General features: G+C 39.8%; 1 protein-coding gene, 1 pseudogene and 2 gene segments (V, D, J or C); 2 read left to right on the top strand and 2 right to left on the bottom strand.

Annotated features, from left to right (window-relative positions):
• Window positions 1-6,687, bottom strand: part of LOC117390158 (isthmin-2) — a 26,135-nt gene extending 19,448 nt beyond the window's left edge. The window contains exons 1-2 of the mRNA XM_055230944.1: window positions 6,288-6,687; window positions 3,902-4,101 (exon numbers count right to left, since the gene is read on the bottom strand). Coding sequence (XP_055086919.1) covers window positions 3,902-4,101; window positions 6,288-6,687 — 600 coding nt within the window. The remainder of the gene's footprint in view (window positions 1-3,901; window positions 4,102-6,287) is intronic.
• A 7,879-nt stretch (window positions 6,688-14,566) lies between these two features.
• LOC117390776 (Ig lambda-2 chain C region-like) lies at window positions 14,567-16,365 on the bottom strand. The segment is given in 3 exon segments: window positions 14,567-15,027; window positions 15,730-15,829; window positions 16,345-16,365. Coding segments are annotated over 3 exon segments (435 nt in total).
• Window positions 16,364-16,824, top strand: LOC117390768 (immunoglobulin kappa variable 6D-21-like). The segment is given in 2 exon segments: window positions 16,364-16,418; window positions 16,502-16,824. Coding segments are annotated over 2 exon segments (378 nt in total).
• Window positions 16,825-20,944: 4,120 nt separating this feature from the next.
• Window positions 20,945-22,741, top strand: LOC117390761 (general transcription factor II-I repeat domain-containing protein 2-like; annotated as a pseudogene).
• Window positions 22,742-22,816: the final 75 nt, after the last annotated feature.

Genomic DNA, 22,816 nt, shown 5'->3' with positions numbered 1-22,816 from the left:
ATAAATTGAATTGAAACTGAAAAATTGAACTGATTTTCTGAAGCTCATGGAATGTAATAATATGTGATTCTTCACTGAAACAGGTGTAATTTACTCCTGCATGTAATTTTATTTTATTTATTTATTTTTCTGGAACTCTTAACTCTGAGACTTGTGCACGTATGAAACACTTATATAAGAATCAAATACGACTTTAAAATATTTTTACATTTTCTATACAGATTGTGCCAAACATTACAGTCCTATTTTAGACCGAAGTGACAAAACAGAATCACTGCCTCACAAACATCATGTCTTATTCAATGCTTCAATCCACAATGTCAGTAGAGCCTATTTCATCAAACATTATTGACTTGCTGTAGATATATTCCACCAAAAGGGGGCACTATACTGCAAGAACTGACCACACAGAAGACAGAAGAGGGTTTGAAAATCCTCTCCTCCTCTTCATGTTGAAACTCAATGCAAATCATTTTAGAGAACTGACATTTCAAGATATCAGTTGTACTTAATTTATCCATCTAATCACCTTCTGTTTCACTTGGACAGGTGGATGCAAATTATGTTCCTACTTTCAAATGCACAAGCAGGTTAAGGGTCACATGGTCAGCTGATCCTTCCCTGAGTTTTATAGTGAGCTGAAGACTGCAGGACTCACATGTGTCAGTGAACGCACCATGGCTCTGGGCTGCACCATCCTCATCTGGACACTGGCCTGCTGCTGCTTCACAGGTTCCACTCTCAGTGACATTGAACACAACACACTGCCTTTTCTCTCTGTGTTTCTTCTGATAAATGTATATTGTTTTTTACAGGATGCAGTGGTCAGGTCACAGTCACTCAGCCTCCAGTCCAGACGTTTACTCCAGGATCCACAGTCACTCTCACATGTCAAACTAACAGAGATGTTTATAGAAATAATCGCATGCACTGGTATCAGCAGAAACCTGGTCAGTCTCCAAAGCTCTGGATAAAATATGTTACACAACGTCTGTCAGAAACTCCATCTCGGTTCAGTGGCAGTGGGAGCGGCAGAGACTTCTCTTTGACCATCACTGGAGCTCAGGCTGAAGATGCAGCAGTTTATCACTGTCAGAGTTATCATAGCCCCAATGTGTTCACACAGTGATTTATGGTCGTACAAAAACCTCCCTCAGTGAGTCCTTCAGAGTGAGACCAGAGCAGGAAACAACTGCAGCTGCTCAAGAGGAACAGACTCACATCATAGTAGAGCAGTGAACACTCTTTACTGCTCTGAACTAAAAATCATGCACCAACAGCATTTTTCTAATTTTTACACATGGAAAATATTTAGGTTCATGTTTTTTTCACAAATCACACCTCCATACCGTCCTGTTACTTTCTTTAAACAATTATCTTATTGTTAGATCTGTAAACAGAATAGTTCATTGAGATTCTTGTCTGACCTCATCTGTTAATTTGCTCATCACCACAGTAAAACAAAACAGGGCTATGTGGGTCTCCTTGCCGTGTTCCCACTTCCACTTTAAACTGTTTTGTTCCACAGTTCCTCACTTCTGACCCTCAGCTCTCATACTTGCCCTGCACTATCATACACTCCTTTGACACAGATTTTATTTTGTCTCCTTCATATGGGCTCATATAACAGACATATGAGAAAAGTACTCAGGAAACTCAGAATTGTGATTAGCAAATTAGACGAGCAGAAGAAAATTGCATATTATGTAAACAAAATCTACAAGGACAGGCATGATTGGAAAAAAGTTTTTGGCAGGTATTTCATAATAATCTTTGAAAGTTTCAAAATAATGACCCAGCTATTATTGAAACTTTTTTTTTTTAACTAAACCTATTGAAATGGCAATTTTCTTAATAACTTTTTCATTAATAAAGTAAAAACGCTTCAGCAAAATGTAAACTGTAAACTGCTTAACCCTATAGCGTCGGATCCTATCGTCGCACTTTCCAGCAGCCTAACTCCGCCCAGTCGTGCTCTCGTGTAAATTCAAACGGCGTCTCAAAGTGGAGACATGGGGCAATATAAATATTTTACCATCATTATGGTAATCTGACTCTGTTGTCCCTTGAAGGCGACGAATGAGAGCTCGGGGCTGCGGGGATTTTCCCAGTCATTTATTCAATGCGTAAAAGAAAAAATACAGATGGATGTGTAAAATAGAAGAAGTTGTGTAAAAAAAAATGCAGTAATTTGTAATACTTCCTTTAACATGATTTTTATGGCTAAAAAAAGAATAAAAGTCTAGGTGAGCTGTACTGGCCCATAGTGTGCTCAGTCCTTAATGGGTTAAAAATATCATAATGTAAAACAAATAGTGTAACTTTATATTCAATGTATTCAATTCAGTTTATTCAGTGTTATGTTATAGTTCAATGCAGTTACATGATTTTGAAAAATACACTCTGTAAAACTCATCAGGTAGTTTGAGTTAGACTGAATGGAAAACTAATTTCTATCATATCAGACTATAAACTGATCCTGTCACATTTTAATCAGAGCCTGAAAGAGTTGTGTGTGTGTGTGTGTGTGTGTGTGTATATATATATATATATATATATATATATATATATATATATATATATATATATATATATATATATATATTTATTTTTTTTATTTTTTTTTTCAAATCTTAAACTATTATACAAATTTTAATCTTGATTCCGATTGTCAGCAGACTACAACGATGGCCGTTCTACCTCAGCTGCTCTAACACAAATGACTGATGAGTGGTTGTGTCAAAGTGATGCTAAAAAGTGTGTTGCTGCTGCTGCTGTTTTTTGTTTAGTTTTTTTCTTTTTTTCCAATTTTAGTGCAGCCTTTGATTTATTTATTTATTTATTTATAGCGGACAGTGCATGTTGACCAACAGTAACTGTTTAACATGCCAGAATTAGCCAAGAGGCTAGTTTTCATCTGTTGTCCGTTGCCATGATGTACAGATGGCTCCTTGCAAATTTAAATAATTTACAGAGGACACAGAGAATAAAATAAAAATAAATGTGCATTTACAGGTGTGGTAAAAAGGTAGAAAAGCATTAAGTCTTGAGCAGTGAATCATAGCAAAGACAAATGAAATAATTAAAACAGACAGGTTATTAAAAACAGCATGCAATTAATAACAGTAAAAGATTATGTTAAAAAAGCACAAGAAAATAAACAAAGGGCCAACAAAAAAATTTGTTGAAGCAGAATTACAGAGGCGCACATGTAAAGGGACAAACACTAGATGGCAGCAGCAGGAGTTTGGTGTTGACAGGTCTGATTTGTTAAAAGCCAACGTTTAAATTGAGACTTAAAAGAGTTGTATGTGGAGCTCTCTCTGATAGTTGTAGGGATGCTGTTCCACCCTTTAGAAGCTCTAACAGAATAGGCTGATTGACCAAATGCTGTCTTTCTGAATGGAATCAGACAGTCTCCTCTTGCAGCTCCTCTAGTGATGTGGGTTGAGCTTGATCTTAGGCTAACAAAGTCATTGAGCGGTGGAGGGGCGAGTCCATGTAAGATTTTATAAACAAAGCAGGCATCTGTGAATCTTATCAGATTCTCCCAACTTAAAATATTATATTTAGATAAAATGCTGCAGTGATGGATGTGGCCTGTTGTTTTGTCTAGAACTTTGAGTGTCTGTTTATACAGAGTTTGTAGTGGTCTGACTGTGGTATGGTTGGCCTGGGAGAAGCTCGTCAGGCAGTAAGTCAGGTGTGAGAGAATCATGGCGTGCATGTAAATATTGGCTGCTTGTGTGGACATAGAATTTCGTATGAATCTGAAATTTGATAAATTGAATTTGACCCTTTTGATGGTTTGTTTAACATGTGACTTAAAATTAATATGTGAGTCGATTACGATGCCAAGGTACTTACATTCTTCCACCAATTGTAGTTTTTGACCAGATACAAATATGTCAGGGTTTGTGGTGGAGTTGACACTTTTGGTGAAGTACATGCCAACTGTTTTGGACACGTTTAGTTGAAGGCAGCACTGACTCAACCATTTGGTGACTTTAATCATAGCATCTGTAAGTTTGATGGCAACTTCGTTTTTGGAGGATCCTTGAACAAACAGGACTGTGTCATCCGCATACATTTGGATGTTGACTTCAGGGCACACAGTTGGTAGGTCATTTATGTACATACAGAACAAAAGAGGGCCAAGGATTGACCCCTGCGGCACCCCAGTTGATAAGCAGAGTGATTCAGATTGATAACTATTGATTCGAACTGTTTGTGAGCGATGGGAAAGATATGTTTCAACCCATTTTATGGCATTATCGGAGAAGTTAAAGGAAGAAAGTTTGGACAGTAATATCTTATGGTTGACAGTATCAAATGCTTTTTATAAATCCAAGAAAATGGCACCAACAACACTGTTAATGTCAAGTAGAGATTTAAGATTTTCAATAAAATAACAGTTAGCTGATTCTGTTGAATGATTTGTTCTGAATCTAAATTGTAGCGGATGAAGATAGTGAGTATTATTAAGGTGGTCCCTAATCTGTTCTGATACCCAGTTCTCGAGGACTTTAGACATGATTGGCAAAATGCTTATGGGTCTGTAGTTAGAAACAGATTGTGGATCCCCTGATTTAAAAATTGGGGAGACTATAGCTGACTTCCACACATTCGGGAACTCATTTTGGTTTATGGACTGATTCATCAGTTTTGTAATGGGCCAGGTTAAGGAAGAGCTAAGATCTTTTAACATTGTTGTGTCCATCCCGAATATATCTTTAGATTTTGAAGACTTAAGTGATTTAATTATGGTTTGAACATTTTGCTCCGATGCGCAAGCAAAGGTTAGGCAAGGCTCTGATAATGGGGCTGTGTATAATGGTATGAATGGTTGAGAGAAGCTCTGTGCGATAGTTGCAACAGAGTCAATAAAATGGTTGTTAAATGCTGCAGCAACATCTGTGGGAGCGGTTATATGATTTCCATGCAGTGAGAGTTCTATAGATTTCCTTTCTTTATGTTCTTCACCCATTAACTTTTTTAACTGTTCCCATATTAATTTAGAATTTCCATTTGCTTTATTTATTACAGTCAAGAAATAGTCTGCCCTAGACTTTCTGAACATGGCCCCTGCGGCACTTTATTTCTTAATGTCGTAAAATTATATTTATCTTGAGATAATTTTGTTTTAATAGCTCTCTTCAGTGCAAGATCACGTTCTTTCATCAATTTTAAGATATCAGCATTAATCCATGGTAAGCTTCTCTTTTTGTTTCCATTTCTAAAAGTACAAGTAAAGTCCTTGATTACTTGTTGAACTGTGCCTGAGAGTACTTTACTTCCCTCATGTAATTCTTTCCCTGCAAGCAGACTGCTCCAATTTAAAGTATTTATTGTATTTTTAAAGATGTCCTGTTCATTATTGGGTATTCGAAATGATCTTTGCTTTTTAACATTTAGCCTAAAAGCACCAAATCTTTTATTTGTCAGTTTCCTTGTCACCAGAACTAGATTATGGTCAGAGAGTCCTGTGATCATATTGAAAGACTTAGTGATCCTTTCTGGTTTGTTGCTGAATATTAAGTCAATCTGTGTTCTTGTAGTTTGAGTTATTCTAGTTGGACCTTTAATAGTCTGTGTTAGATCAAAACGATCACTTATTTGTTTAAGATTTTTTCTGGCTGACTTATCTTCCCAATTAACATTAAAGTCACCCATAATAATTACTTTTTTATCAAAATTACAATTTGCAAGCATGGTATGCAGTTTTTCATAAAAGTCTATATTTGCAGAAGGTGGGCGATATATTACAATTAGACTAAAATGCATTTGCGGGAATAAAATAATTTTTAACCCAACACATTCTATGTCAGTTAATAGTGCTATTTCCTCGCAATGAATGTCTTGTTTTATGTAAATCATTACTCCGCCTCCTTTTGATTTTACTCTGTCATGTCTAAAGATTTTATAACCAGGGACAGTAACTGCTGCCAGTGGAGAGTTTGTATTGAGCCAAGTTTCTGACAGGCAGAGGAAATCTAAATTTGAGTCAATCAATAAATGCTGAATTTGATCATGTTTGGAAATTAGACTGCGTACATTGAGATGTCCACCAAATAAACCATTTGGTTTTACTTTGGGGTCTCATATAATTTTGGAATTATTAACAGTTTTAAAAATATTCCAGCCCCTGTTTTTTGAAACAGCTGAGGTAAACTTCCTGTTTTGTTTTGTTGAACTTCCGGGCATCAATGTAGCATGTTCGCGGTTAGCTTTGCCTATCCTCGAAGTGAGATCTGATTGTGAAAGTTGTCGAGTTGGTGAACTGTCACCTGGCGCATCTGAAACAGATGACGACCTCAGCTGGGGCCTCCGTCCGTGGGAATCCTCGTAGGTAGCTCCACTAGCGCGTTTCCCTGATGTTGGAGGTCTCCGAAGCGGAGCTAGCACACACCTTTCGTGGTCCCAGGTGAGGACGCCATGCCCGGTGGTCCCTGAAGACTCCGTCCAGCCCGTCGCCGCGCTCGTCACGGTTGTCGGCGCCGCCACAGCGTTCGCCGGAGGGATGAAGAAAGTCAGGTGAGTTTGTTGCTCAGATGTGTGGTGTAGACATAGTGATCGTACCTGTAGGTTAACGGGGGTGCTCCTGCTGTTCGCGGTTGTGACGAGGGCTTGATCCTTTGTTGGGCTGTTGATCAGACCGGGACACTGGTGGATGTCACCGGATAGCATGAGACAGATGGCAATTATGAGGGTTTTTGAATGCGCTGAAGCCCGGTTGTAGAGGAACGGCTGAATGAAGGTGATGGCTAAGGCATACCTCCCAAATCCAAAGTTGTTGTTTATGCGTATCCCAAAGATGCTCTATCGGGTTGAGATCTGGTGACTGTGGGGGCCATTGTAGTACAGTGAACTCATCGTCATGTTCAAGAAACCAATTTGAAATTATTCGAGCTTTATGACACGGTGCATTATCCTGCTGGAAGTAGCCATCAGAGGATGGTACATGGTGGTCATGAAGGGATGGAAATGGTCAGAAACAATGTTCAGGTAGCCCGTGGCATTGAAACGATGCCCGATTGGCACTAAGGGACCTAAAGTGTGCCAAGAAAACATCCCCCACACCATTACACCACCACCAGCAGCCTGCACAGTGGTAACAAGGCATGATGGATCCATGTTCTCATTCTGTTTACGCCAAATTCTGACTCTACCATTTGAATGTCTCAACAGAAATCGAGACTCATCAGACTAGGCAACATTTTTCCAGTCTTCAACTGTCCAATTTTGGTGAGCTCATGCAAATTGTAGCCTCTTTTTCCTATTTGTAGTGGAGATGAGTGGTACCCGGTGGGGTCTCTTGCTGTTGTAGCCCATCCGCCTCAAGGTTGTGCATGTTGTGGCTTCACAAATGCTTTGCTGCATTCCTCGGTTGTAACGAGTGTTTATTTCAGTCAACGTTGCTCTTCTATCAGCTTGAATCACTGGCCTCTAGCATCAACAAGGCATTTTCGCCCACAGGACTGCCACATACTGGATGTTTTTCCCTTTTCACTCCGTTCTTTGTAAACCCTAGAAATGGTTGTGCGTGAAAATCCCAGTAACTGAGCAGATTGTGAAATACTCAGACTGGCCCGTCTGGCACCAACAACCATGCCACGCTCAAAATTGCTTAAATCACCTTTCTTTCCCCTTCTGACATTCAGTTTGGAGTTCAGGAGATTGTCTTAACCAGGACCACACCCCTAAATTCATTGAAGCAACGGCCATGTGACTGGTTGATTAGATAAATGCATTAAGGAGAAATTGAACAGGTGTTCCTAATAATCCTTTAGGTGAGTGTAGTTCATTGCACCAAAGATGAAATGCACTGACCAACACAAGCTTTATTAGCAAAATCACAGAAACAAGAAGCTGCATAGTCACATGTTTAGGTTATTGTCTAAAAATGTCACCTCTTCCACTTCTATACTTCTGTTTTCTATCACCAACAATCCCATAATACTCCACTGAGATTCCTGTTCAATCTTATCTTTTAGATCATCACATGAAACAAGATGGGGCTCAGTGTCTATCCTTGTTGTGTTCCCACCTCCACCTTAAACTCCTCTGTTTCATCTACAGCTCACCTTGGACAGAGGTCCAACTTCTCTGACACAAGACCTGCACCACCATGACACATTCATCTGCCACACAACAGTTTTCCCCCATATTTACAGACTACGGAAATTTATGAAGACACAGCAATTCCTTCTTACCTGCTCTGTCTTTTATGGGAAATTTTAAAAACTCAAGCTTTGCACTTTGATGTAAATCTTTACTTACACTAGAGACATTTATATGAGACAATCAAATATTAGTTTGATATATTTTCACATTTTCTGTAAAAATTTTGCAAAAAACTACAGTCATAGATGACAAAGTATCAGAATAATTTTCTCACAAACATTAAGTCTCATTCAATGTTTCAGTCCACAATGTTAGTCAGGCATATTCCAAAACACATTATTGACTTATTGACCCCGCCCACTCTCCAGCCCAGCGTCCAATCAGAGGGGAAGCCCCCGCTGGCCACACACAGCAGCGTGGCACTGCCCCTCTGCAGCTCCTCTCTGGACGGGGGCAGGACGGTCAGGGCGGGCTGCTGTACTCCCACTGCACACAGACAGGGGGCAGCGCAACGTGTTAAAGCAATACATCAGAAAACAGTCACTGCACAAAATGATGAAGACTAGAGACATTTACATCTGTGTCTTTCACTTCCTGTTCACTGTAAGTCCGACCAATGAACCGTGGACAACTGCTGTTATACTGATAAAAACTGTTACAAGTAAAAGTCATGGAGATTTATGACACATAAAAATAATAATATATTGTTTATGTAAGAGCTTGAATTGGGCTGATTTTAGGTCAACATATTGTAATTTTCTACAATTTTTTATTTTTTTTTAATGCAGACATATATCAAAGGAAAAAATACTTCTTATTCACTTTTTGTAAATATAATTAAACATAAACATGACTGAGTTCATAAATTGACTTTGGTGTTAAGTTAAAACCATTTCTTTCTTGTTTAAAACCTGAATTTAACTTTCAGAAAGGAAACTAACAACACTCATAATAATATTCAGTCTATGTAAAATTCAGTAAATGAATCATATATATTTTATATTTCTCTAATCAACAATAAACAGCCTAATAATAATTGTATATTTTGAGATCATTGTTTCTTTAACACTGACCTATACAACTGTAACTATGGAATTAAATTAAAGACAAATATTCACAAATCTACAAACATAACCAAAATCCTGCTAAAATACCAGTAATAAAGTAGTCCTGATAAAGTATAAAGTAAAAAGTACTCACAGTCCACGATGACTTGTGTTCCTCCTCCGAACGTCCACCACAGTGATACAAAGTCATGAAGAGGCCGTACAAAAACCTCTGCTCTGTTCTCCTCCACACACTGCTCTCAGTTCACACTCACAACATTCACTCATGTTTTACTATTTGTGTCATTATATAATCCATGAATGCAACCTGTCCAGATTCAACTTTGAAACACTGAAAACATGAAGAAAAGTCTAAATATATCTATTTTTTGCATTAATATTACTTGGTGTAATTGATGAGTGTTTTCTCCAGACAACTCACTGTGAATAAAAAATGTGATATTTTGTATAATAGAATAAATAGTTAAGTAGTAAGTTTAATAATACATTGAAATGCTAATGTTGGCTTTAAGGTGCAGTACTTTTGGTTACTGATGTGACTAGTGTGACTGCTTCATACTTCATACTATACTTATGTCCGGCAAAAAAGTGTTTTTTCACCTGTGTGTGTTTAAAAATGATTCCAATAGGATGAATACATTTGGGTTCAGAGTACAGAGACAGTATTTCCATAGAGAGGAGGGTCACATGGTCAGCTGATCCTTCCCTGAGTTTTATAGTGAGCTGAAGACTGCAGGACTCACATGTGTCAGTGAACGCACCATGGCTCTGGGCTGCACCATCCTCATCTGGACACTGGCCTGCTGCTGCTTCACAGGTTCCACTCTCAGTGACATTGAACACAACACACTGCCTTTTCTCTCTGTGTTTCTTCTGATAAATGTATATTGTTTTTTACAGGATGCAGTGGTCAGGTCACAGTCACTCAGCCTCCAGTCCAGACGTTTACTCCAGGATCCACAGTCACTCTCACATGTAAAACTAACACAGATGTTCATAATAATGTTAACATGTTCTGGTATCAACAGAAACCTGGTCAATCTCCAAATCCTTTGATATATTGGGCAACTCGACGTGTCTCAGGAATTTCATCTCGGTTCAGTGGCAGTGGGAGCGGCAGAGACTTCTCTTTGACCATCACTGGAGCTCAGGCTGAAGATGCAGCAGTTTATTATTGTCTGAGTCATCATAGCGGTGTAGGGTTCACACAGTGATTTATGGTCGTACAAAAACCTCCCTCAGTGAGTCCTTCAGAGTGAGACCAGAGCAGGAAACAACTGCAGCTGCTCAAGAGGAACAGACATCACTGATCTGTGTGGAGTTACACCAAACATTCACCTCGACAGTATTTTATTTTCTTTTTAGTCCTCTATCTGCCTATTAATGCTTTTTAAAACTCTAATTTAACATGGAAGTTACAAATTTATAATCCCTTTCACGAGAAAACAAAAAAAGATCAGTCACAACACTTGTAAATCGTTCCAAGACCATGGGGCTGAGTCAGAAAAGGCTGATTTTTCCAGCTCTGTGAGGCATCGAGGCACATTGAAAAATATTTGGGAGGAGAAGTGATTTAGGATATATATTATTTACCCAGACTTATACAATTCTTCATAACTCACTTATTCACTTATTAATCTACTGCAACTTTGAAATATTAAGTGTATAGGCTCCAGTCATATATACAAATGTGCTGACATAAGTTTAAGGCTCCTTGTTATAATATCTGATTTCTTCCCTGTCGTAACGTCTGGGGGATCAAAGATTCAGACTCGGAGTAAAAAGTTGAACAGTTTATTTAGGAACACAGAAATGTAAATGTAGATTGACGGAGCAGATAGTAGAGAGCGGGGTCGTAGGTCACGGGTCAGAGGCTGAAGGGTTTGTACTGGTTGTGGACAGCAGGATCAGAAGTGGACGTGCAGGGTAGTTCCAAAGAGCAGGATCTAGTGAAAAAGGAAAATAAGTAGCTAAGTACAGAGATCATATGCACAAAAACTAGACTGAGCGAAGTGGAACTGTACCACGGGGGATTCTCAGACGATCTGACGACATGTGTCAGATCTTTGGTCCCTTTGTGCTCCTCAGGTGCAGGCTGAGGAGAGAGTTTCCAGGAATTAGTCTTGAGTGGGATGTTTTTTGAAGTAAGCCAAATTGACTAACCTGACTGAGGAGCAGTGGAGCGATAGAGCGGCGCTTCTCTGCTGCAGCCTTAGTCTTGGCCCCAGCTTCAAGAAGAGCTGCCCTAATCTTCTTCCAGATCCTGTGGCAGCGTTGGCCATGGTGCTGGTCAGAGGGCGTCACCAGGTCTTTTTCCTTAGATAGGAAGAGTGGAGGCTGGTAACTGGGACAGGGGAAAAGTTGTGGGATATTCAGCCCAGGGAAGGAAGATACTCCAGGTAGAGGGATCAGAGGAAACGACACAGCACAATGTGGTCTCCAGATCCTGGTCTGTCCATTTGTCTGGGGGTGAAAGCTAGAAGTAGGTTAACAGTTGCAACGAGTGCTTCACAGAAGGAAAGCCAAACTTGAGAAATGAATTGTGTCCCACAGTTTGAAATTATGTCCAGGGGAATCCCATGAAGCCTGAATACATGGTCTGTAATTTCAGCAGGAAAATGAAGTGAGTCGCTTTGGAGAATCGGTCAACAACTGTGAGTATGACTGTGTTATCTTGAGATGGAGGGAGACTGGTCACGAAGTCCACAGCAATGTGTGACCAAGAGTGTGTCGGAACAGGCAATGGTTAGAGCAGGCAGCGAGTAAGAGGCTTTGCCCCTGGCACAAACAAATAGTTTTCCATTCAGAGCTGCAGCCGTACGTGTTTTTTCTAGTGGCTCCAACCCTACCCCAGCCTGCTCAGCTACCAGCTGGTCTAAAAAAACTGTCCTCCGCCCCAGAGTCGATGAGAGCCAGAATAGGTCATGTAAGAGTCTTAAAGCACAAAGTAGTATCAGTCTGAAGTCTATTGTGTTGCTTATACTCCCAGTACTCCCAGACCTACTGATAAGTGCCCCCTTTTGGCCGAACTGGACAAGTTGCAATAAAATGTCCCTGCCTCCCACATTACAGGCACTCACTCGCCTGGCGGCGTCACTGTCGCTCCTCTGCAGTAAGGTGTGCTCGACACAACTGCATAGGCTCCTCTGGTGGAGGTGACGTAGGAGACAGGTCAGATGACTCTGGGAGGACAGAGCTAGTTTTGTTCCACAGTTCCTCACTTCTGACCCTCAGCTCTCATACTTACCCTGCACTATGACACACTCCTCTGACACATAACACATTTTATTTTGTCTCCTTCATATGGGCTAATATAACGGGCATATGAGAAAAGTACTGAAAACTTAGAAGTACTGTTAGCAAAAAAGACGAGCAGAAGAAAATTGCATATTATTTAAACAAACTCTACCAGAAAAGACATGATGGAAAAAGACTTGGGCAGGTATTTCATAAGAATCTTGGAAAGTCTCAAAATACTGACCCTGCTCTTATTGAAATCTATGGGGCATTTTTAACTAAAGTTATTAAAATTGCCATTTTTAAAATAATTTTTCATTAATAAATTAAAATCGATTCAGCAAAATGTAAAAAAAAATACAATTAATGTACAGCTCAGTAACTCTATTTGTCATATCAGTGACTGTAGTAATTCAATAAAACTGCTGAAAAATGTCATAACACAAGACAAAAAATGTAACTTTATATTTAGTTCTCTACAGTTAGATGAGCTTGAAAAATACAGTCTGTAAAACACATCAGGCATTTTGAGTCAGACTTGATGGAAAAATAATTTCTATCATCAAACTATACAGCTTCAGTAACAGAATATTTAATTTCCTATTTATTACTCACTTTAAATAATAGTCCAGTGAGATCATTGTCTGACCTCATCTGTTTGTCCATCACCACAGTTCACACCTCCACCTTAAACTCCTCTGTTCCACCTCCACCTCACCTCTGTCCAACAGCTGTCATACAGGCCCTGCACCACCATGACACACTCCTCTGACACACAACAGATTTTTATTTTTCTCTCCCTCAGGCTTCTATAAAGGGCATTTCTGCTCCTATTCTGTCCCTATGAGGTTTTTGAGTCACACTGAAATCACTAAATCCTGACAGATGAGGAAGTGAACAGGGAGCTGCAGGTGGACGTCACTGACAACACGTTAAACACTTTACAAATGAGGAGAAAACTTCTGTTTTTACAAAGGTATGGCGTGTGTCGGTGCTAATGCTAATTTTGAAGCTTGATAATGTGAGAGTCCATCTTGACATGTCCCTGCTGCTGCAATAGGGCCTGACAGGTGTTTGCTGCACCAATCACAGAGCAGCATTGAGGTTTATGTGGAAACCATAGGTGAAGCACTCAAGAAAACAAAACCAAACATGGCAACGCCGACAAATGTACTTCAGGGTATTTTAGCAAAATTACAGAAAATTTAGTTTGTGGAAAATGTACAGAAGGTAAGGGCTTTGTGCATTTGTGGACAGGAAATATGTCTGTGCTTTTCTCTTAAATAGATGTAACAAAAGTTAAATTCAAATAATCGTCATGATGTTTCGCATTTTCTGATTGTTTTCAGTGAGAGCCATCCCAGTTTGATAATGTGTTGAACTGATTTCACAGTGACAGATCAATCTGGTGTGAGACATGTTAGAATGTGGATACTTTATAAAGTATTCAGTAATAGATTATTTAATTTCTTATCTATTCATATTAGGTCTTATTCAATGCTTCTATTCACACTGTCAGTGGAGCCTATTTCATCATACAATACTGACTTACTGTAGATGCATTCAACCAAAAGGGGGCACTATACTGCAAGAACTGCTCACAAAAAAGACAGAAGAGGGTTTGAAAATCCTCTCCTCCTCTTCATGTTGAAACTCAATGCAAATCATTTTAGAGAACTGTCACATTTCAAGATATCAGTTGTACTTAATTTATCCATCTAATCACCTTCTGTTTCACTTGGACAGGTGGATGCAAATTATGTTCCTACTTTCAAATGCACAAGCAGGTTAAGGGTCACATGGTCAGAAGATCCTATGTGTATTTTTAATGTGTGTTCACCTGCCCAGGGACTGCACATGGGAAACAGCAGGAGCTAAATCTGGTACAAATTCTCTTTTCTTTTGTGAGATTAATTCATTTGTACATGGTCCCTGACAAGTAAAGACTAATGAAAGAAATAAAATATTGAAAACACGACCAGAGCGTCTATGGACTTTGTTAGAATGTGTGATTGCACTTTTGTTTAAAGTGACAGTGTCTGTTCTATATGAGCAGAAACACACCACAATAATTTGTACAAAACAGTTTGATGTTGCATATTAAAATATTGTATTTAACTTAATAAAAGAGACAAAACTCATTGATGAACACAAGCTTTATTAGCACAAACACAGTAACATGAAGCTGCATAGTCACATGTTTATTCCTGAGCCCTCCATCAGCTCAGTCAAACCCAGGGAGTGTCCCATAGAGCAGGTGAAGTGTGTCCTCATGTGGGCGTGTCTCACTGGGAGCAGGACAGTGACTCCAGGCTCTGAGTGACTGGGCTCTGTCCACTCCGATGGGCCTCACAGCTCATTGATGTGTCTCTCCACTGCTCTGTGGACAGCCTCAGGACGCTGATGTGGCTGTAGAGGCCGTCCCCTCTCATGACCCCCGGGCTGTGGGACCCCTCTGCGGAGGCCCCGCCCACTCTCCAGCCCAGCGTCCAATCAGAGGGGAAGCCCCCGCTGGCCACACACAGCAGCGTGGCACTGCCCCTCTGCAGCTCCTCTCTGGACGGGGGCAGGACGGTCAGGGCGGGCTGCTGTACTCCCACTGCACACAGACAGGGGGCAGCGCAACGTGTTAAAGCAATACATCAGAAAACAGTCACTGCACAAAATGATGAAGACTAGAGACATTTACATCTGTGTCTTTCACTTCCTGTTCACTGTAAGTCCGACCAATGAACCGTGGACAACTGCTGTTATACTGATAAAAACTGTTACAAGTAAAAGTCATGGAGATTTATGACACATAAAAATAATAATATATTGTTTATGTAAGAGCTTGAATTGGACTGAATTTAGGTCATCATACGTTAATTTCTTTTGTGTATTTAACACAGAAATATCATAAGAAAAAATACTTCTTATTCACTTTTTGTAAATATAATTAAACATAAACATGATTGAGTTCATAAATTGACTTTGGTGTTAAGTTAAAACCATTTCTTTCTTGTTTAAAACCTGAATTTAACTTTCAAAAATGAAACTAACAACACTCATAATAATATTCAGTCTATGTAAAATTCAGTAAATGAATCATATATATTTCATATTTCTCTAATCAACAATAAACAGCCTAATAATAATTGTATATTTTGAGATCATTGTTTCTTTAACACTGACCTATACAACTGTAACTATGGAATTAAATTAAAGACAAATATTCACAAATCTACAAACATAACCAAAATCCTGCTAAAATACCAGTAATAAAGTAGTCCTGATAAAGTATAAAGTAAAAAGTACTCACAGTCCACGATGACTTGTGTTCCTCCTCCGAACGTCCACCACAGTGATACAAAGTCATGAAGAGGCCGTACAAAAACCTCTGCTCTGTTCTCCTCCACACACTGCTCTCAGTTCACACTCACAACATTCACTCATGTTTTACTATTTGTGTCATTATATAATCCATGAATGCAACCTGTCCAGATTCAACTTTGAAACACTGAAAACATGAAGAAAAGTCTAAATATATCTATTTTTTGCATTAATATTACTTGGTGTAATTGATGAGTGTTTTCTCCAGACAACTCACTGTGAATAAAAAATGTGATGTGATATTTTGTATAATAGAATAAATAGTTAAGTAGTAAGTTTAATAATACATTGAAATGCTAATGTTGGCTTTAAGGTGCAGTACTTTTGGTTACTGATGTGACTAGTGTGACTGCTTCATACTTCATACTATACTTATGTCCGGCAAAAAAGTGTTTTTTCACCTGTGTGTGTTTAAAAATGATTCCAATAGGATGAGTACATTTGGGTTCAGAGTACAGAGACAGTATTTCCATAGAGAGGAGGGTCACATGGTCAGCTGATCCTTCCCTGAGTTTTATAGTGAGCTGAAGACTGCAGGACTCACATGTGTCAGTGAACGCACCATGGCTCTGGGCTGCACCATCCTCATCTGGACACTGGCCTGCTGCTGCTTCACAGGTTCCACTCTCAGTGACATTGAACACAACACACTGCCTTTTCTCTCTGTGTTTCTTCTGATAAATGTATATTGTTTTTTACAGGATGCAGTGGTCAGGTCACAGTCACTCAGCCTCCAGTCCAGACGTTTACTCCAGGATCCACAGTCACTCTCACATGTCAAACTAACACAGATGTTTATAGATGGAGTAGTGGGGAGTTGGGTATGCACTGGTATCAGCAGAAACCTGGTCAGTCTCCAAAGCTCTGGATAAAACTTGCTACACAACGTCTGTCAGAAACTCCATCTCGGTTCAGTGGCAGTGGGAGCGGCAGAGACTTCTCTTTGACCATCACTGGAGCTCAGGCTGAAGATGCAGCAGTTTATTACTGTCAGAGTGTTCATAGCGGTGTGTTCACACAGTGATTTATGGTCGTACAAAAACCTCCCTCAGTGAGTCCTTCAGAGTGAGACCAGAGCAGGAAACAACTGCAGCTGCTCAAGAGGAACAGACTCACATCATAGTAGAGCAGTGAACACTCTTTACTGCTCTGAACTAAAAATCATGCACCAACAGCATTTTTTTCATTTTTACACATGGAGAATATTTAGGTTCATTTTTTTTTCCACAAATCACACCTCCATCCCGTCCTATTATTTTCTATAAACAAATATCTTATTGTTAGATCTGTAAACAGAATAGTTCATTGAGATTCTTGTCTCACCTCATCTGTTAATTTGCTCATCACCACAGTAAAACAAAACAGGGCTATGTGGGTCTCCTTGCCGTGTTCCCACCTCCACCTTAAACTGTTTTGTTCCACAGTTCCTCACTTCTTCCTCAGCTCTCATACTTGCCCTGCACTATGACACACTCCTCTGACACATAACACATTTTATTTTGTCTCCTTCATATGGGCTAATATAACGGTTATATGAGAAAAGTACTGAAAACTCAGAAATACTTTTAGCAAAATAGACAAGCAGAAAAAAATTGCATATTATGTGAACAAACCTCAGCAGGAAAGACATGATGGAAAAAGACTTGGGCAGGTATTTCATATGAATCTTGGAAAGTCTCAAAATAATGACCCTGCTATTATTGAAATCTATGGGGCATTTTTAACTAAAGTTATTAAAATTGTCATTTTTTAAATAACTTTTCATTAATAAAGTAAAATCGCTTCAGCAAAAAATTAAAGAAATACAATTATACACTCTGTAAAACACATCAGGCATTTTGAGTCAGACTTGATGGAAAAATAATTTCTATCATCATATGTTACAGCTTCAGTAATAGAATATTTAATTTCCTATTTATTACTCACTTTAAATAATAGTCCAGTGAGATCATTGTCTGACCTCATCTGTTTGTCCATCACCACAGTTCACACCTCCACCTTAAACTCCTCTGTTCCACCTCCACCTCACCTCTGTCCAACAGCTGTCATACAGGCCCTGCACCACCATGACACACTCCTCTGACACAACTGACTTTTCCTCATCTCCCTCATAAAGGCTGCAGAAATTTAGGAAGTTAGTAAGCTCTTCCTTCTTCTGTGTGACTATAACAAATTCTACAACAGTCCAGTTTTGCTCGTTGATGTAAATCCTTGTTACATTTGCCAAACATTACAGTCACATTTTAGCTTTGTGTGACCAAGCATGAGAATCACAAACAATGTATTTATTTATTTATTTTAATATTAATAATCAATCTATTTAATTCAAACCAATGTTTTATTTTTTAATCTATTCATATTCTATATTTCTGACCTCGTACATATTCTTTCCAAAAAAAACAAACAAAAAAAACATACTATCATCAGCTAATAAAATTTTCCCAGGTTCAAATACATTTAACAAAACATTAAATTATAAAATAAATAATGTGGGTCCATGAATCGAGCCTTGGGGCACCAACATTTAAAATCATATCTCTCTGTGTATGTATCATTTATTTATGCATATTTTTTTCTGTTTTCTAAATATCTCACTCTCCACTGATGAACCACCCCTCAAATGTCATACTTGTTCATTTTTTAACTTATCGTGAATTATTTATCACAATGAAGACTTTTTGTAGATCAATGAAAATACACAGACTTTGATCAGTTCCATTATTCCCGATGCCATTGAATGTTCTGTGTTAAATCTAAACAGAGTCTCATAAAAGATCATTTGTTTTATTTTTTTACATATCAAATCTTGTTGTAAAAACCTCTAATATTTGTGAAACTTTGGAAACAATGAGACTGGCCTATAGTTTGAAAAATTGTGTTGATCATCATTTTTATAAAGAGGTATTTGGTTCATTGAACAAATGACGTAATGCACTGATCAACACAAACTTTATTAGCACAAATCACAGAAACAACAAGCTGCATAGTCGTAAAAGTCCACTGAGATTCCTGTTTGATCTTGTCTTTTAGACGGTCCATCATCACAGTAAACAAGATGGGGCTCAATGGGTTTCCTTGTCACGTTCCCAACTCCACCTTAAACTCCTCTGTTACATCATCACCTCACCTCTGACCAACTGCTCGAACACAAGCCCTGCACCACCATGACACACTCCTCTGAAATACAACAGGCTTTTCCCCAAATATTATAAACTACTGAATTGTAAGATAAGACGTACTAACTCCTTTTGACCTTCTCTGTTCCTTTTTGCCAATTTTACAAAAGTCCAGTTTAGCACCTGGATGTAAATACTTGCTACGTTGAAGAAATTAATGGAAGGATAATGAAATATTAGTTTTGGGTTGTTGTTTTTTTTATATATTTTCACATTTTCTGTGAAAATTGTGCCAAACATTAAAATAATATTTTAGTCTTGGGTGACAAAGCATCAGAATCACTGCCTCACAAACTTTATGTCTTATTCAATACTTCAATCCACACTGTCAGTAGAGCCTGTTTCATCAAATATTATTATTATTAATAATAATAATAATAATACATTTTATTTGTTAGGCGCCTTTCAAGGCTCTTAAGGTCGCCGTACATACATACATACACAATACAAATAGAACAATGTAAAATGATTAAAAATACATTTAAAAACAAATATAGATTAAAAGACAGTGCAGTTATGGTCAGAGAGGTCAGGGTGAGAAGGCCTTTCTAAACACATGAGTTTTGAGTTTAGATTTGAAGTGTGGGAGTGAGTGTGTGTTGCGGAGGTCATGGGGGAGGGAGTTCCAGAGCTGGGGAGCAGAGCAGCTGAAGGCTCTGCTCGCCATAGTGACAAGACGGGCAGGAGGGACAGTGAGGTGCAGGGAAGAGGAGGAGCGGAGGGAGCGGGCGGGTGTGGAGATGTGAATGAGGTCAGACAGGAGGGGCCAGGTTGTGGAGAGCTTTGTATGTGAGGAGTATGATTTTGTAGTGTATGCGGTGCGTGATGGAGCCAGTGGAGCTGTTGCAGGACAGGTGTGATGTGGTGATGGGAGGGTGTGTGTGTGATAGTGCGGGCAGCTGAGTTTGGACCAGTTGGAGTTTATGGAGTGATTTTTGTGGGAGTCCGAACAGAAGAGAGTTGCAGTAATCTATACAGGAAGTGACCAGGCTATGGATGAGGATGGCGGTGGTGTGTGGGGTGAGTGAGGGACAGAGGCAGTGGATGTTTCTGAGGTGGAAGTAGGCGGACCGGGTGATGTTGTTGATATGGGAGGTGAAGGAAAGTGTGCTGTCGAGGATGACACCCAGACTCTTTACCTGAGAGGAGGGGGAGATAGAGGAGCCGTCAGTGGATATGGAAAAAGGATTTATTTTGCTTAGGGTGGATTTGGTGCCGATGAGTAGGAGTTCTGTTTTATTGCCGTTAAGTTTGAGGAAGTTTGAGGTGAACCAGGTTTGTATTTCTGTGAGGCAGTCTGTCAGGGAGGAGGGTGGAAGTGTAGAGTTGGGTTTACTGGAAATGTAGAGCTGGGTGTCATCCGCGTAACAGTGAAAGTGAATGTGGTGTTTTCTAAAGATGGAACCAAGGGGGAGAAAATAGTTGCATTTACAGATTGTTATAACCTCCAGTCACTGAAGGGTCATTGAATCAAAATGTGGCCTAAGATTAAGTATTTTTCACTCCACATGGTTCATTGGACAAAAGATGAAATGCACTGATCAACACAAACTTTATTAGAAAAATCACAGTAACAAGAAGCTGCACAGTCACATGTTTAGGTTATTGTCTAAAAATGTCACCTCTTCCACTTCTATACTTCTGTTTTCTATCACCAACAATCCCATAATACTCCACTGAGATTCCTGTTCAATCTTATCTTTTAGATCATACATGTCAGAGTCAAGGCCCGCGGGCCAGATCCGGCCCTCGAGAGTGTTTTTTATGGCCCTCAGAATGATATTGATTTATTATTATATCCGGCCCGCAGGCCTCAGCAAGCCAGCGGCCCGCAGGTGTTTTACGCGCACCAATACTACATTTCCCACAATGCAACGGTGGCGCACAGAGCGGGATGCGGCTTCATTGTATTATTCATTTGCGGTCATTAGCTTAACAGCAAAAGTAAACTTTCAGATAACTATTAAAATGGCAAAACGGAAGGTGGACATTGAGAACAGGGGGTTTCAAATAAGGTGGGAGTGGGAGTACATGTTCACGGAGGTAGCTGGGAGACCTGTGTGTCTTCTGTGTGGAGAAAGTGTGGCGGTAATGAAAGAGTATAATCTGAGACGGCATCATGACACGAAACACAAGGACAAAAACAAGAATATGGACATGGAACAAAGGCTACAGAAGGTGGAAGACTTAAAACGAGGTCTCAATTCTCGCCAGGCTCTATTCAGAAAAGCCAATTCACAAAGCGAGGCTGCTGTCAAGGCCAGTTTTATTGTGGCCGAAGAGATCGCTAAAACAGCCCGGCCATTTACAGAGGGGGATTTTATCAAAAACTGCATGCTTAAAGTTTGTGACTCAGTTTGCCCAGACAAAAGGCAACTCTTTTTGAACGTGAGCCTGAGCAGAAACACCGTTGCTGAGCGTGTTGACCAGCTGTCAATCAATCTAAAAGAGCAGCTTGTGAAAAAGGGAAAAGATTTCATCGCATATTCCCTGGCTGTGGATGAGAGCATGGACACCTCTGACATTGCCCAGTGGAGTGGACTCCAGCATGAGCGTGACAGAGGAGTTTTTGGCCTTGTGTCCTATGCATGGCACAACTACAGGACATGATTTGTACGAAGAAGTGTCAAGATGTGAAAATGAGATGGAGCTGCCTTGGGACAAACTCGTGGGGTTGACTACAGACGGAGCACCTGCGATGTGTGGACACAGGAGCGGACTGGTTGCGAGGATACGGGAGAAGATGCGGGAGGAGAACGTCACAGGTGAGCTGACAGCTTATCATTGTATAATACACCAGGAGTCATTGTGTGGTAAAGCCTTGAAAATGGAACATGTAATGAGCACCATCACGCGTGCAGTTAACTTTATCAGAGCTAAAGGTTTAAATCACCGCCAGTTCAAAGCATTTCTGAGCGAGTTAGAAACTGAGCATGGTGATTTGCCCTATCACACGGAGGTGCGATGGCTAAGCCAGGGAAAGGTGCTGCAAAGATGTTTTGAGCTGCGTGAGGAGATTTGTCTGTTCTTGGAAAGCAAAGGGAAAGACACAACACAATTCCGAGACGAAACGTTTCTGTGTGAAACGGCTTTTCTGTGTGACATCACGAGTCACCTGAATGCAATGAACCTGCAGCTGCAGGGTCGGGGTCAAGTCATCTCTGATATGTACAGTACAGTGAAGGCGTTTAAAACCAAACTGACTTTGTGGGAGGCACAGATGCGGAAAGAAAACTTGAGCCACTTTCCTAGCTGCCACACCATGAAAGAGAAGCTCTCTACCAGCGTGTTCCCGACGCACAGTTTGCTGATAAAATTGGTGTACTAACCTCTGACTTCCGACGCCGATTTGCTGACTTTGAAGCACAAAAAAACAGGTTTTTACTGCTCAGTAATCCATTTGCAGTTGACGTGGAAAGCTCACCACCAAACCTCCAAATGGAGCTGATCGAGCTCCAATGCAGTGACGAACTAAAGGCAAAATATGCGGCAGTAGGTGCTGCGGAGTTTGTCCGTTTCATCCCCGAAACAATGGCCCAGTTGCGCATCCAAGCTGCTCAAACGCTCTCTATGTTTGGCAGCACGTACCTATGTGAACAACTGTTTTCTTTGATGAAGCTTAACAAAACATCACACAGAAGTCGACTTACTGCTGAACACCTTCACGCAATCCTGAGAATTTCCTCAGCTCAGAGCCTGACCCCGAACATTGATGAACTTTTACAAAAGATGAGACACCACCAAGTATCAGCCTCAAACAAGTGAACATTACTGTGCAATAACATATTTAGAGTTTTTACTCAGTTAAAGTTTAAAAGTCGAAGTTAAATATTTGTTTTC

The sequence above is a fragment of the Periophthalmus magnuspinnatus genome, chromosome 22, assembly GCF_009829125.3.
Source record: "Periophthalmus magnuspinnatus isolate fPerMag1 chromosome 22, fPerMag1.2.pri, whole genome shotgun sequence".
NCBI lineage: Eukaryota > Metazoa > Chordata > Actinopteri > Gobiiformes > Gobiidae > Periophthalmus > Periophthalmus magnuspinnatus.
The sequence above is the reverse complement of the archived record's forward strand: the minus strand, read 5'-3'. Positions and strand labels throughout refer to the sequence as shown.